General features: G+C 40.5%; 1 protein-coding gene across 4 annotated transcripts in view; it reads left to right on the plus strand.

Moving 5' to 3' along the window:
- The first annotated feature begins 12,341 nt into the window (after window positions 1-12,341).
- Window positions 12,342-16,495, plus strand: part of cblb (Cbl proto-oncogene B, E3 ubiquitin protein ligase) — a 33,211-nt gene continuing 29,057 nt past the window's right edge. For all 4 annotated transcript variants that reach the window (XM_061056098.1, XM_061056101.1, XM_061056099.1 and 1 more), the window contains exons 1-3: window positions 12,342-12,568; window positions 13,528-13,698; window positions 14,454-14,704. In XM_061056098.1, coding sequence (XP_060912081.1) covers window positions 13,531-13,698; window positions 14,454-14,704 — 419 coding nt within the window. In that variant the 5' untranslated portion in view covers window positions 12,342-12,568; window positions 13,528-13,530. The remainder of the gene's footprint in view (window positions 12,569-13,527; window positions 13,699-14,453; window positions 14,705-16,495) is intronic.

A 16,495-nucleotide genomic window follows, 5' to 3' on the forward strand; every position in this document is an offset into this window, starting at 1 on the left:
TTTTGGAGTATTTTTAAAAAAAGATTCATTGTTTCTTGTAGTGAGATTTGTGGATTTTGTAGGTAGAGTATGATGTCGTCAGCATATAAACTTATCTTGTGGGTTACATTGGGTGATTGAGTTTATTCTGGCGGACTGCTGCAGCAAGTGGTTCGATGTATATTGCAAATAGAGGGAGAGAGTGGGCATCCTTGTCTTGTTCCTCTGTGCAGTGTGAAGCTTGATGACGTTAGACCATTGACTGTGACTGTTGCTCTTGGTGAGTTGTATAGTGTTTTGACCCAGGTGATAAATGACTTTCCCAATCCAAATTTATGAAGTGTGGCAAGTAAAAATTTCCAGTTTACGCGGTCAAATGCTTTTTCGGCATCTAAAGAAGCTATTATTGTTTCTTCTGTGGTCTGTGTTGCTTGGTGAATTATGTTGAATAGTCTGCGTGTGTTATTGTTTGTGTGTCTACCTTTAATAAAACCTGTTTGATCAATGTGGATTATGGATGTAGTGACCATTTCGATTCTTGTGGATAGTGCTTTGCTCATTATTTTTATGTCTGTATTGATGAGGGATATTGGGCGGTAACTGGAGGTGAGGGTAGGATCTTTATCTGGTTTCAATATTACTGAGATGTTGGCGGTGTTCATATGTGAAGGGATTTTTCCGGAATTTATTAGATCTTCTGTCATTCTGATGAATAGTGGTGAAATGGTTGACCAGAAATGTCTATAAAACTCAGCGGGGAAGCCATCAGGTCCTGGTGCTTTGTTCGGGGGAATTAACTTTAGTGCTGAATAGAATTCTTCTTTTGTGAGTGGTTTATCTAATACTTCTGCTTGAGTTTTTGTTAAAGTTGGTATGTCTAGTTTATCAAGGAATTCATATATGTCTTTTGAATTGGGTTCTGTGTTTGATGTGTACAGCTGTTGGTAGAAGTTTTTAAAGGTGTTTGTAATTTCATCTGGTGATATGAGAAGCTTCCCTGCTGGGTTTTGTATAGCTAGGATGGTATTTTTTTCCTTTTTTTGCTGTAGCTGATTTGCGAGATATTTTCCTGATTTGTTGCTATATTCATAGTGCTTGTGTTTGATTTGTTGGATTAGAAATTGTGTTTTTTTATTTATTATGTCTGACATTTCTAATTTATATTTCCTAAGTTTATTTAGTTCTCTTCTGTTGGCGCTTGTGCATAGATCATTTCTGTTTCTTTAATTTTAAGCTCTAGGTTGTGCTCATGTGCTATCTCTGTTTTCTTTTTGTAAGATGAGTATGAAATGATTTTGCCTCAAATAACTGTTTTTGCGGTTTCCCAGATAAGTGATGGTTATTTTGAGTGTCATTAATGTCAATGAAGGATGCCCACTCTTCCATTATAGCTGTGTCAAAGTTTAGATCTTTTAGTAGTGAGAGATTGAATTGCCATCTGGTTGGTTGTTTATGGAGTTGCTTGCTGTTTAGATGTAAGGAGATTGGAGCGTGGTTACTTATTATAATCGGATGGATTGAGGTATCTGTTATGTCCTGTATGACTGATTTACTTATGAGAAAAAAATCTATACGGGAGAAAGAGTGATGGAGTGGTGAGAAATATGTGAATTCTTTTGCTGTTAGGTTGTTAAGTCGCCAACTGTCGCCAAGTCCAAGCTCCTCCATGTATTGTATTATTGTTTCTGTGGATTTCCATTTTCTGCTTCCAGATCCTGAGCGGTCTATTGTGGGGTTGAGGACTGTATTAAAGTCGCCTCCGATTACTATTTTTGAGTTTGTGAAGTTATGTAATGATGTAAAGAATCTATGAAAGAAAGAGGGTTCATCTGTGTTGGGTCCATAAATATTTGCAATAGTAAAATTAGTGTTGTTAATGGACTTGTTTAAGATGATGTATCTTCCTTCTGGGTCAATGATGGTGGAGGAATTAGTTAGTGATATTTTCTTGTGGATCAGTATGGATACACCTCTTTGTATTGAATTATAATTCAGGTGAATTTAAGCAGAGGTTGTTAGATTTTGTCAGGTGAGTTTCTTGTAGAAGGCATATATCTGGTTTTAATTTATTTAGATGATTGAATACTTTAATCCTTTTAGCTTGGGAGCCAATCCCATGGATGTTCCAGCTTAGGAATTTAAGTGGAGCCATGATTTAGATTTATGGTAAGAATGTTGAGGGTTTCTTGGTGTGTGTGTGTGTCAGAGAGAGAGAGAGAAAGAGAGAGAGAGTGTGTGTGTGTGTGTGTGAGAGAGAGAGATAGGGAGAGGGTGTGTGTGTGTGTTCTGCTGACATATAAGGGAGAGGGAAGGGAACTTAAGGGCACACACTACGGACTAAATGACCAATTCCCACATTAAATAAATGAATGGCGAAAAATTCTCTACCCCATCCTCAAACAACATAGACTAAATAATAGACGTGTTAGCTTGGTTGTTGACAAACTCTATATAGAAGGGCAGCTCTACCGCAACTCCAAAACTACCCCATGGCTCTTCTAACCCACATCCCACCTGAATTGCAGTGACTAATGAATCTTTGACTACAACTTTAACCTCTCCTACCACGCTATTGTCTTTCCAAAAACTGTGATTTTCTAGAATGATTGTCTATATGTATATGTGTATTGCTTTTGTTATTTGATTTACTCCTTCCCCTTAATAGAGCAGTGATCAGTTTTAAACTTATATCAAATTTACTCTCCTGTTGATTTAGCTTTGTTTAGTTTAACCTACATTCCAGGATAGAGCTCAGTGATCAGTTTTGAAACTTGGATCAGAGTTGCTCTCTTGGTGATTTGGCTTTGTTTAGTGAAGCAGCTTCCAGGATAGAGTGCAGCGATTTGTTTGAGTACTTAGATCAGATTGACTCTCCTGTTGATTGAGTTTAGCTTAGCAGCTTTGCTAACAGTAATCCACTGGGTTTCTGTTTTACCACATAAAATATGTACCTAGACCTTATGTGAACTGGGAGCTGAGACTCCCTTTGGATCAGACCACGCAGCACTGCAAGAAACGGTTGCTGGTCTGACGCACCTCTCCTCAGAGGAAAGTGCCAACCTATATAGCTATTCAATTAGCATTTGTGATAAGAAGTTGAAGGATCTAGTTGATCTTGTCAACCACCGAGCCAGGACCACCCCTAACAAAGACAGAATGTATGCAGAAGACATACATCAACCATGGGCCAAGGCTCACTGTGGATCTGATGATCCACCCCTTCATGATGGAGTTGCTGGTCTTATCCACCTCCCTTTAGAGATCAACAGTCTGAACTCCTACACCCTCAGCACATGCAAAGAAAAAATAAATGAATGAGAATGAGGAACACTGGGCACAGCTAGCCCAGGTACGAGAAGAAAAACAGATCCTGTGGGACAACTTCAAAAGAATGCAGGATAAACTTAAGACCTTGCAGGACAAATGCAAGGCCCTGCAGGAGGAGAAGAAAACACTGCATAGAAGCAGCAGGTTGGCCGAACAGAAGAAACAAAGTGTCACGGTACCCGGAATTCAGGATGGGCATGTACGCACTGCAGCCCCCGGGTCAGCTGAGGAAACCTCAGATGACGGATGGGATACTGAACCAAGTCCCTGGAGGAGGGAGATGGACATGTTGCAAGACCTGCAGGAAAGGAAAAAGGGCTGCCCAGTCGACCACGGCACAAGGGCGCGCTCCTCCTATAACGACCCTGTAAATAGTCTGGGTGTTCGGGATAACTACCGTCCAACCTCTCCAGACCATGAAGCTCTGCCACGTGGAAATGCCCCACGGGTTAGTCACTCCATATGCTTCGAGCAGGGAGGACCACAGCCCACAGGGGGAGGGACTTTTCGCTCCCTAGAAGCAGGGAGGAGTCTCAGGCTACAGCAGACACCAAGCATTACCTGTCCCGCAATAGACCATCATGTCTGAGCCGGACACTAACCCCGCCATGGTTAAGTCACCCATACTACCATGACAACCATAGGGTTTACGAGTCTTCAGACGACTCGGAAAACCCTCACCAGCCTTCAAGTCATGGTCTGCGGACCAGGCAGATAGAACCTTGGGACAAAGATCTGAAGCGCTTTGACCCAGATAGCCCAGATTCAAGTATCAACGACTACCTTAGAGAAGTCAACCATTATCTCCTTGACCTGCCTCACGCGTCCTCACATGGAAAAACTAAAGTCGGTCTGGAAGACTAAGGCTAGGAGTGTCCATGCTTTCATGGGGACACTCCCACTAAAGGTCCGATCCTTGCAGAAAGAAAACAAATCTGTTAGTCAGCACTTACAAACTGCCAAGCAGAAAGTGTTTGACATGTTTGAATTAATTCAGGGAGCACAGGTAAGCATGGAGCAAGACATATCGTCAGGATATGACTCTGATACTGGACCAAGCCCCTTAAGAGATCAAACAAACCTGCTGAAAAAGCTCGGTAAAGAACTGAGCAGCCAGGATAACCCAAGGACTGAGGAAATAAGTCTAGTTCTCTCTGATTTTGATTGTGGAGCCCCGCCCTTTGGGGAAACACCCCAGTTCCCTGACAGCTGGGACACCTTTTCAAACCTTCAAAGGTTTGAATACCACATAGGAAGGGGGGTGACTTCTCAGCTCCCAGAGGCAGAGATAACACCAGGCCCCCTCCTGCTACCTGTAGGTTCCCATCGCATGATTCACAGCTGAGGAATATCCAAACCTCAAATGACTCGGATGGCTCCCTTTTACCCAGAGATCAAAGAATGCACACAAGGCTCATTGAATCTATGGCAAAGGATGTAGAGCGGTTTGACCCAGATAACTCAGACCACTGCATCGATGATTACCTCGGAGTGATTAACCTGTGTCTCAGTGATTAATCTGATGCATCCACAAGAGAAAAACTCAGGCTGATCTGAAAGACAACTTCCAAGAGTGTCCATGACTTCATGACTTCACGACTACCCTTCAGCCTGAGATCAAAGACCAGTACTCTGCGCTCTGCAATGCTTTGTGCCAGGAATACTCCACCTACACTGACCCTTCTTAGTGCTTTCAGTGTCTTGCACCAGAAGCATGAGGCCCCCAAAGATTATTACTGGCGCCTAAGATCTGCATATTTCCAGGGATGTAAGGATCCAGGTTTGGAAGAGAACCAAACTTTCAAGTCCATCTTCATGCACAATCTGCATGGCTGCGTGCGGCACAATGTCACCATGCATAGTTGTACACATCAGCTTAGTATGAAAGAGATCAAGAAATTCGCACAGGCGGTTTGGGAGACACGCTTACGTCCAGGGTTTGTGACACATGATAGTTACATAACACGTGAAGGCAACAAGTTGCCTCGTGCTAGGAATAAGTCCAAGAGACCACGTCATCAGCAGAATAGACAACAGAACCAGAGGGGTGAAGGTGTTCCTACGAGCTTCCTAAGGAAGCAAGTTCTGACAATTCTGCCAGTGAGTTGGAGCGCATGACAGAGGTGGTATGTCAGTGGGCCTCCATCCCTTACTGAGAACACGACTCTGATTCATCATAGGAGTGGGGGTGTAGCCTCCATTTCGAAAACCCAACAATGTCACTCTACCAACATGAATGTTTCCTAGTCCCTGTTTTGTGTTTTGATATTGGTAGTGAGACACATAATGTACATTTACACACCTACATGCCACAAACACCATCCCACAGGCTTACTTCTGCCCAGGTGAGGAGTTAGCCCACAAATCTGACACTCTTCTCTTTCTCGCCTCCTCTTCTTTGTTTGTTTCATTTGTTTTGTTAAATCATGCACCTTGAGCAGCAAAGCTTTGCTAATGCCTGTTTATGTTTTGATGCTTAGCATTAGACATAGACATTCTGCCCAGACTTTGGCTCAGTGTCTGCCTATACTAAAATGCCTCTTATTCCTCTGAACTGTTAACCCATGAACTGATTTCCTAATTAACTGCACCAAACCTTTCTCCTCAATCCCAGACACATGGACTGTCTAGTCCGTGGGTAGCCCCAAAGATCGTGACCCGCAACCCGCTCTTTAGGATGAACGGGGATGTTGGAATCTCCATGTGTTGAAACAAAGGTCCGGCCTGTTTCAAGTTTAGGAAGGTTTTTTTTTTTTTTTTGGGGGGGGGGGAATTGATTAAACATAGTTTAATGATATTGTTATTAATATTGTTAATAATTAAATATAATTATTAAAGATGTAGCGCCTGCAGAGTCAGCATCCCCTTTCTACACACCTCCATTCATTGCTTCCTCCGTCATCCACCCACATTAATCTTAAACTCCAATGGAAAACAGCCACAGTGTCGCGAAGTCTGAATCCGTCCTCCAGGAAGGGCATTTGTATAGGTGCAAGTCACCGGTGATCAGAGCGGAGAGTCATTGAAAGAAAGTCAATGAAGGAGAAGTGTTACCTCGGCATAGAGCGTGTTTGAATGTTCGTGTTATAGCCGTTTGTTAAAATCTTCGTCGCTGGAGGTCCGTCTTTGTCAGGCCCGATTACCTGTTGGATTTGTTTATTTCCCTGTTCCTGGCGGATCAGCTGTTCCCTGGAGTCAGGAGATGCCAGTCGCAATGGAGCAAAGCCCAACTCTGACTCTGAATACTGACTGACTTAAAAACTTTGGTACCGTGAGTACCTGGTGTGTCTCTTGTTTGTTTGTGTTTTGATTGTCGCACCGCGAAGAGAGACGCTGGTTTTCTTTTGAGTTTGTTTCCTTATTTGTTTTCGAGGCCCATGGTAAAACCCTGAAATGGACTGAACTGTGGGTCGTGGGTATACCGGAGCGGACTCTTTTCGGAACGGAAGTGAACTTTGATGTACAAACACAGACTGTGAAACACGCACACACATTAATTTTGTTTGCAGTGTGGTGGATACATGTGATAATATATATATTTGAAATCACCTTGTTGTTTTGTTTGATTGTTTTGTGGCTCTTGCTTATGTCATATTTTGTGCAGGTTGACTATTTTTTGTTTGCATTTAATTTTTATTTGTCAGACATGACTCTGACTGGCACCCCAAATTAAAACCTTGTCAAACCCGCTACACAGAATATAACCAAAGTTGACTTGATAAAACAACTTCAGTTATCAGGCCTGCTCGTGGTTCCTACAGTCTCTAACAGTATGGGAGGTAGAGCCTTCAGTTATCAGACCTGCTCGTGGTACCTACGGTCTCTAAATGTACTATGGGAGGTAGAGCCTTCAGTTATCAGACCTGCTCGTGGTACCTACGGTCTCTAAATGTACTATGGGAGGTAGAGCCTTCAGTTATCAGGCCTGCTCGTGGTACCTACGGTCTCTAAATGTACTATGGGAGGTAGAGCCTTCAGTTATCAGGCCTGCTCGTGGTACCTACGGTCTCTAAATGTACTATGGGAGGTAGAGCCTTCAGTTATCAGGTCTGCTCGTGGTACCTACGGTCTCTAAATGTACTATGGGAGGTAGAGACTTCAGTTATCAGGCTCCTCTTGTTTGGAATCATCTACCGGTCAGGGTCCAGGAGGCAGACACACTATGTAACAATAGACTCATAACATTCCTTTTTGATAAATTTTATAGTTCAGGCTGGCTGAGTTATGGACCAGCCCCTAGTTATGCTGCTATAGGCTTAGACTACCAGGGGAACTTGCACCCTGAACTCCTATCGCTCCCTCTCTCTCTGTGCATTTACATCATATTACTGCATGTCGCTATCTATAAATCTTAGTTACTAATCAAATATTTTCCTGGGAGCTCCTGAGCTCTCAGGTCCTGTAGGTTTCTGAGCATTGTTGGTGAAGATGGCCTGCTGCTATGGTTATAATTGGTTTACAGTTCTTGATTTCACATAGATCTCCCATTTAGAAGGGTTAAGGAGCTCTGAAGCAGCCAATGGGAAGATTCTTTCTGTAGAACTGCTATTTATTACCTCTAGCAAATCCTGCCCTGAAGTAACATCATCATGTTACAGCCAAGGCTGTCAAGGTTCAAAGGGGACCTTTGAAAAAAAAAGGTTCAAAGGTTCAAAGGGTTCAAAGGGGAAAGCTTTCTGAGGAACATATATGACCAAATTTACACCTAAATACTCACCATTACCTCTTAAAGCAACACAAACGCACACACATTTTATTCATTGTTGCTTCAGTAAAATCAACCCTGTTTCAAAATGTAGTCCACCTCTTTTTTTTTATGTTACCGATATAAACCGGCCCAGAGGAAGCTAATGTTAGCCAGAAGAGTAATGCTAACACTACTTGAATGTGCATACACTGATTTAAATTATATCCAGCCATTTCTGCGGGCAGGCCTGATTACAGCCATGTTAAAACTACAATCTAATGTTAAATTCAGCATAAAACTGTTTCACAAGTGTTCACATTCAATCTTTGAGTCTTTGATTTGCCTGCTCATTAATTTTTTTGTTAGATTCTGTCAGATTATATCAGCATATTAGCTGTGTGATCAAGTACACTTTTCTGTCTATTTGAGTTGAAAATAGTATATTTCACATTGAAAAACTTTTTGGGTCTTTGCACTTTTATTCAATTTTGCCTCCACAGCTACATGAATACCCACAATTTGACATCAGTACATTTCTATTGTTTAGTATCATGCAGCATTACAGGCTTATTTACAATCCCGCCAATGTTGCCAAGTGTTTGCTCATGGTGGATTTGTGTTAGATCTCTCTAAATTTAACAAAAACAGCATTGACTACTTGCTCTTTTCTCAAAATGCCCTGTTAAAACATTAGTTATGATTTTGTGTTATTTAAGTAAACATTTATTCATTACTCCTGCCAACTCAAAGCATGAGATATATTATGCCCCAATCAATCCTACATTTTGGAACAACCGATTTGTAATTGTCCAATAGTTATATGAATAATATAGCTCTACAATCATAAATTAATAATATTAGTGCGTCTTTATCTAGTGGTCATTCACATGCTCACTTATATGCAGATGATACAATATTGTACTGTATTGAAAACTCTGCTCAGCTTGCCATGGAGAATCTGCAACATTCCTTTAATGTTCTCCAAGTTGCACTTATGATATAAAATTGGTTTTAAGTGGTCAGAAAACTAAATGTATGTTGTTTTCTAGGGCTAGAGGTGAAATTGATAATAACCTTCAAATTACCACCCTGCTAGGATCCAATTTTGAGACAGTTAAAGAATATAAATATCTTGGTATTTGGATAGACAACAAACTAACATTCAAATATCACATTGACAATCTTACTTTCAAATTATGACAAAAGATTGGTTACCTATATAGAAATGGATCGAATTTCCCTATGTTCTGTCGGAAAAGGATAGTCAAAGCAGTTTTTCTTTCAGTCATAGATTACGGTGATGTAGTCTGTAGACATGCATCTACCACTATGCTAAAGCCCTTGGATGCTGTTTATCATTCTGCACTTCGATTTATTACCGGTGATAGCATACCATTGCATTTTACTTGATAAAGTTGGTTGGCCATCTCTTACTGAAAGACGCAATAACCACTGGCATCTTTTTATCTATAAAGCACTTACTGTAAAGCTTCCATCATATATCACCTCCTTGTTACATCTGAACCCTCCTCCATTTTTAACTCGTTCAAGTGAGAGGCTGGTTCTCCAGGTTCCTCATGCCAGGACTGACCTGGGGAAAACTGCTTTTAGTGTTAGTGCTGCAAACTCCTGGAATATTTTACAACAGGACCTAAAATTGAGCACTTTTGGACACTTTAGAACTATTCTTCTTAACTGCCCAATACCTGACTGTAACTGTTGTAGCATGTCCTGGACATGCAAAAAGGGGTGAATAACTTTACTATCGCTAACGGAAGCTCACCACACATTAGTTAACTAATTATTGAACTAAATGAGAGCTCACTCCCTACCAACCTGCTAGTCTACTCTTTCCTAGTGGAAGGAGCTATGTAAAATTACTCCTCTAACACCCTTTGGAGGACAGATGAACAAGTTATAATCACAGCCCCAGGATTATTTGCCTAACATTCATTTCTAGAATAATTAGATTCAAGGATAACCCCTGGTACCCTCTAGATTACCCCCCAGAGAGGGAATAACTGTGAACTCCCCTCGCTAAGATATAGGTGTGTATGAAGTGTGTAATATAAATCAGTAAGACAAGTGTGCCGTGTTGTGACTGCTCAAAAACTTACCTTCCGAGGTACACGGGGTCCTAAAGGGGAACTTCCAGTCTTTGTGGTGTAAATGATTTCAGTCAGAAAATGATTTCAAAAAGTTTCCGAAAATGTATTAAAAAAATCTCAAATGATATTCCAAATGCAAATACAAAACAGTAAAAGTAAAAGATATAAAAATGGAAAAGAAAATGAAAACTCAAAGACCAAAGCCTAAACCTGTGAGTGTAGACACTTGAGGTTTTAAAAGATCTTGGCTCAGAGACTAAGTCCCAAAATGGGATTTCAAAAGTCAGAGTGACGTGGATTCGTTTAGCAAAGCAAAAAGGAACCTCGATCACATTTTCTGCAGGGTTTTTATCGCCAAAAAGTGTCTCTTTTTTCAAGATCCTGTAACACCTCAACAATGCACGTTCGCAGAAACGTGATGCATCCACAGGTCATGCCAAGTTCATGACATAGGTAATACAAAGTTCATATGTGGTTTCAGCTCGAAGACCGTGAAACGAGCAGATACACAGAAGAGCTGATACTCAGAAACGCTATACGCCTACGAGCTCCTATGTGGCCTTGCTTCAATGTATGGCACACTTATCTTGACCTCACAGGAGCGTAGGCACTACGAGTGTGTGTCAGTTTAACAGGAAATGTTGAAAACAGAAAAAGGTTATGACTTTATGACCTATGTATTAAATGATGAAAGAATTAAATGATAATAAAAGGAAAAAACAAACAAATTCAACAATTGCATAACTCTTTCTGATCTTTCAACACTGTTTTATTTGATTTTAATTGTTGACTAATCATTGTAGTAATTCAAGCTTTTAATTATTTTTGGTTTATATATTTTATTGTTCTTATTGCTTTTATTGATTTCACTTCCTGTGGTAGCCTTGACTCATTTTGTTTGTCATTCATGTATGTACTCTCAGCATCATTGTAAATGAGGGTCGCCCTCAATGATCTCTCCGAGAACTTAAATAAAGGATGATGATGATGATGAATTCGTAGCTGAGCTACCCAGACACTTATTCATTTGCAGAAGTGGACTTTAGAAGAAAATTGACTGAACAATTGAAACATTTTCCCCATGTTTACACGCTATATTTATGCCAGAATATGTTTTTGTGCTTTTTTTAAACAAACACAAATGGGTAACATGTGTTAAAAAAGATCTGTAAATTGTACACCCACACTCTTCCTTTTGTTATTTCCGGTGCAGCACTGCTTGCGTTGTTCAGAGAGAGAGGAGCTGTGGAGATTTATTTGGGAGCGGCCGCTCTACAGTCTCTGTCCTTTGTAGCTGCATCAAGACACCAGCATGAAGCTACCAAACACTGGAAATTGGGCTACTTAACCTCCAAAATAAAAGAATGAACTGTGAAGGTTCGAGTTGTTGGGAAGAGTTTCTGGATTGGATAAATCCAATAAAAAATAAATAAATAATAAAAAAGCGGCGCTGCACACTTTGTACTTAAAGTGTGATATACAACTTTATTTAAAAGCTACAAATTACATGACATGTTCTTTATGTCAGAGTAAATGAGAACGTTTTTTGAAGCTTCCTCTGTCAAATAATCTGATAATCCCAGTTTAAATAGCATAGTCATAGTCATTTTCTTTTCCTCCATGCTCTACTTTCCCAGTCCTATATGCTTGTTAAAACAACAAAACTATTCTAGCAGAAATGTATTTTCAATAAATTAAGACGCGCAAGAGAGAAACAGTTCAGATCATATGGTTTCAGTGACCCTGCAGTGATCCCATTCCGTCAGATGAAAACTTTGTCCTCTTTTACTCTGTGACCGGAGGACCCTGCTACCTGTGCGTCTGTCAAACTTTATACGAGTGACAAACCCACGGAGCACCAATGGGTGCCTAATCGCTTCTGTTATTGCTTTGGTCGTTTCCTGGAAATTATTGCTTCATACTCCCATTGACCCTCCTACCACCGGAAAAGCCGCATCAAGTTAAAGAGAAGGTTGTCAGATTGTACAGGAAGTCACACGTCTCGCTTCAGATTAAAATAAGGACACGTTCCAACATTGAATATGACAGACATGAACAAGTGCGACTGGAACAGCATGCTACCTCAAATACTTTATTTAATAGTTTAAAAAATCATGTTAAGTGCATATCTTCAAATACAAAATGAATGTCGATTATTCAGCAAGTCATTGAAACCTTTATTTTGTAATCTCCAGCTGGAAGTGACAACAATATGATATTTAACTTAACGTTCAAAGCATGCATCTCAGACCTCCCTGCTTTACGTTTACATTTCTCCGCCGTAAAGAACGGTGGGAAAGGCTTCCACAAGACGACTTCAACATACAGATGTTATTTAGTAACAAACATTTACAAACTCAATACTTTTTTGACACACTTTTCCACTGGACCCTTGGGCACTCCCGATTTTTTTGTGGATGTGAAGCGAGTTGATTTTGGATCCCAGCAGACATCCTGTGGTGGTTAGGTAAGTTAGGACTTTGTTATGTTGATCGCCTTTTGTCAGTAACCGTTCAATAAACAGGAACTTTTAGGAATCGTCGTCTTTGACGGCTTCACGGGATGTCGGAGTTTCCCCAGCAGCTCAGTCAGAGGTGTAAAATGTTTATACAGGAAACAAGAAAGAGAGGGTGGCTAAGCAGGGTACTTTTCTATCAACACAACTCTTACTACACTATCGATCATCTTGTAAATACAATCTAAAGCAGCGTGCCAAGTCCACAGGGACAACAGTGTTATCTAGACCAGGGGTTCCCAAACTTTTCAGGTCGTGACCCCCAAAATAAGGGTGACAGAAACTGGGGACCCCCCACTGTTCTTTAAGGTGGTTAGTTAGATATATAACGTAGCGACAGCCACGCACACACTAATAAACCTATCCAAAAACTAGTAACACAAAATAATACAACAGCCTAAAATAATTAAAAATTTCATTTCACTTAATGATAATGTCTTATATGACATTGGACTACTTTTTGTATATTTACAAAAATGGTAAAAAGATATACTTATGCACTTTTAATTTTTTATGGAAGGCATCTCACGACCCCCCTCTTGGTGGCTGGCGACCCACCTTGGGGTCCCGACCCCCACTTTGGGAACCACTGATCTAGACTCTCACCACATAGTCATCTGGCTCTTATTTAGCAAGAAAGCTCTCAATTATTCATGTGTAAAAATGACATGATTGACATTTAGGCTACTCCTGATGAAGTACAATAGTATGCATTAAACAGCACATATACATCAGAATATTGGTTTTGATGTTAAAGTTAAGACAGTAACAGTTAGACCATTAAGGCCAAAAAGAAAAGACCTCTGATTATTTTACAACCAGCTTCAGGATAGTGTCTTTTATTCCAATGGTGTTATTTATTTATAACAGTAATGGAGGTCACAATTTACTGTTTTTTTTCCATTGTTAAGGCCATGGCAACTGCACTCAGTGGCCGAAACCCTGGTGGACGTGGACCAAACAGAAATAAGGGTCGAATCTTAGGTATCATTGATGCCATCCATGATGCAGTGGGACCACCTAAACAAGCAGCCGTCGACCGGAGGACTGTGGAGAAAACTTGGAAACTCATGGATAAAGTTGTGAGTTTGGAGTGATCAATCTAACTTGCCAGTTTGCCAGATTGAAGCAACACTGATAATTAGGGATGCAGTCATAGATATTGAACTAATTCTAATCAAAATGTGTTCCCTGAACATACTCAATTAATTGAAGCACTTATTTGATAAACTTAAATGTAACAGCTTGGCAGGAATACTTTTTACAAACTCTATGATCTCCCCCCCCACAGACGATCAGAATAATAATTATTTGATCTGTCTGACATCCTAGTTTTTACTTCACGAGTGGTTATAAAATAAAAGCACTTTGTGCAATTGAATGTTGTAGCACAAATGTTTTGTTTGGTCGATGAATGAAATCAAATTAATTAAAAAGTCAAAATAAAATGTTTTGCACTACTAACCACTGCACTATTATCTTATTTAGTCTTGTACATAGTCTTTGCTTATTTTGTGTTTATCTTGTGTTTATTGTTGATATTTAATGTTGTACATAGAGAGCACAGTTGTGTGTGTGTGTGTGTGTGTGTGTGTGTGTGTGTGTGTGTGTGTGTGTGTGTGTGTGTGTGTGTGTGTGTGTGTGTGTGTGTGTGTGTGTGTGTGTGTGTGTGTGTGTGTGTGTGTGTGTGTGTGTGTGTGTGTGTGTGTGTGTGTGTGTGTGTGTGTGTGTGTGTGTGTGTGTGTGTGTGTGTGTGTGTGTGTGTGTGTGTGTGTGTGTGTGTGTGTGTGTGTGTGTGTGTGTGTGTACCTGATTCTGATTGTCTTCTTTCCCACAGGTCCGCCTCTGCCAAAATCCTCGACTCCTTCTAAAAAATAGTCCACCATACATTCTGGATATCTTACCTGATGCATATCAGCATCTGCGCCTTATACTTGTCAAATATGAAGAGAACCAGAGGCTCACACAGCTCAGTGAGAATGACTACTTTAAGATTTACATTGATAGCCTTATAAAGAAATCCAAACGTGCCATTCGGCTCTTCAAAGAGGGGAAGGAGAGGATGTATGAGGAGCAATCACAGGACAGGTAAGAGAACGTTTGATTTTCTTAAGACAGTAAACTGACTTTACTCATAGTTTACAGATGGTAATTGTCTTGACCTGTCTTTACCCTTCAAGTCAATTCAAACAACTTTATCAATCCCTCTTTGGGCAATTAGTGTGGGGCAGCCCGTACACATGAGAAAGAAACACAAACAACAGATTACACAAGGAGTTTATTAGACTGATTAGAGGTCAGCCAGACTGAATACAAAACACTAGAATGATCAGTCAAATAAAAGATCTGAGGCGCTATAAAGATAAGATCATTAAGGAGCATTCAGATATCTGATGGCAGAGGGGATGAATGGTTTGGAGTAGCGGTTAGTTTTACAGGCAGGTAAAACATAACAACGCCGTGATGGCAGCAGAGAAAATTCACTTAAGCGTGACAAGAAGAAACTACAATACTCTCAGCCTTCCTGAGGATCTGCTGGTTACAATAAGAGTTTAAATCTCTCTGTTTCACACCGATTATCTTAGAACAGATTTTAACATTTCCTGTTAGGCTGTTTCTGTCTTTAACTGAGAGCTTGTGAAACCAACAGATAAAAGAAAAACAAAGGAGACTCTCAATAAAAGATTTGTAAAAAGAGAAAGAGTTCAGTTTCCTTAAAAGGTGAATTCTCTGTTGCCCCCTCTTTACGATAGCCTCAGTTTCAGCATCAAATCTTCAGTTGGTCGTCCAAATATGTGCCCATATAACCTTATGATCTCCACATTTTTACTATGTATGATGGACCCTGTGCCTGCCTCCCTGTTACGTCTAAAGTCGAAGACGAGTTCTTTGTTTTTAGAACATTTAATTCTAAAAAGTTGTCGTCGCACTATAAAATAAAATCAGGGAGCGCTGTCCCATGGTCTGACTCTGGACCAGAGAGAGAGAGACAACAAGGCTGTGTCATCAGAAGACCAGGTATCTGCCCTCCTGAGAGCTCCTGTAAGCATCAGTATACATGATGAAGAGGAGGAGGGAAAGGATACACCCTTGTGGTGAGCCAGTGGAAATGGTTAAGGAGTCTGATAAATGGTCATTTACAGACACCCTCTGAGTTCTGTCAGTCAGAAAGTTCATAATCCACAGAACAAGCTGATGAGGCAGTTTAAAATCACAGATCATTCTTTCTATTAAAAGCAGATGAAAAATCAGCAAACAAGAGCCGAGCGTGAGCTTGTGGCTTTTCTAAATGTTGAAGATCTAAAGTGTTGTATCGTCCACACCTCTCCCTGCCTGGTAGACAAACTGATGAGGATCAAGGTTACCCTCCACTGTTGAGAAAAAAAGGTTCTTTACCATTTTTTCAAAGGTCTTCATAATTAAGTAAGTGCAACCGGTCTAAAATGATTTAGTTTCCTCGGACTAGTGATCTTTGGAATAGGCACCACTGTGGAAGATTTCCAGATGGCAGGAATAAAGTGACAGTCCAATGACAACTGGAAGATGTGCTGGAGAACAGCGACATAATGTGTGTCCACAAACCTTCCTCATGTTAATGTTTTTAAGATGATCTCTTACACGTTCTTCAGAGATGACAATATTGCCTTCCGAGAGGAGAGATTCTCTGAGGAGGGTCTTACAGCAAAATCATGTTTATCAAGACGGCAGAAGAAGTCGTTAAGAACATCCAGAAGCTCTACATCATTTATTCCATCGACTTTAAAAGGTTTCTTGTCAGTGTCACTGACTTCCTGATTGAATGAGGACATAGACTTAATTCCTCTCCAAGCTGCTTGCAGATCCCCGCTGCTATACTTATATTCTACTTTATCCTTATAC

Source organism: Labrus mixtus, chromosome 14, assembly GCF_963584025.1.
Source record: "Labrus mixtus chromosome 14, fLabMix1.1, whole genome shotgun sequence".
Classification (NCBI taxonomy): domain Eukaryota; kingdom Metazoa; phylum Chordata; class Actinopteri; order Labriformes; family Labridae; genus Labrus; species Labrus mixtus.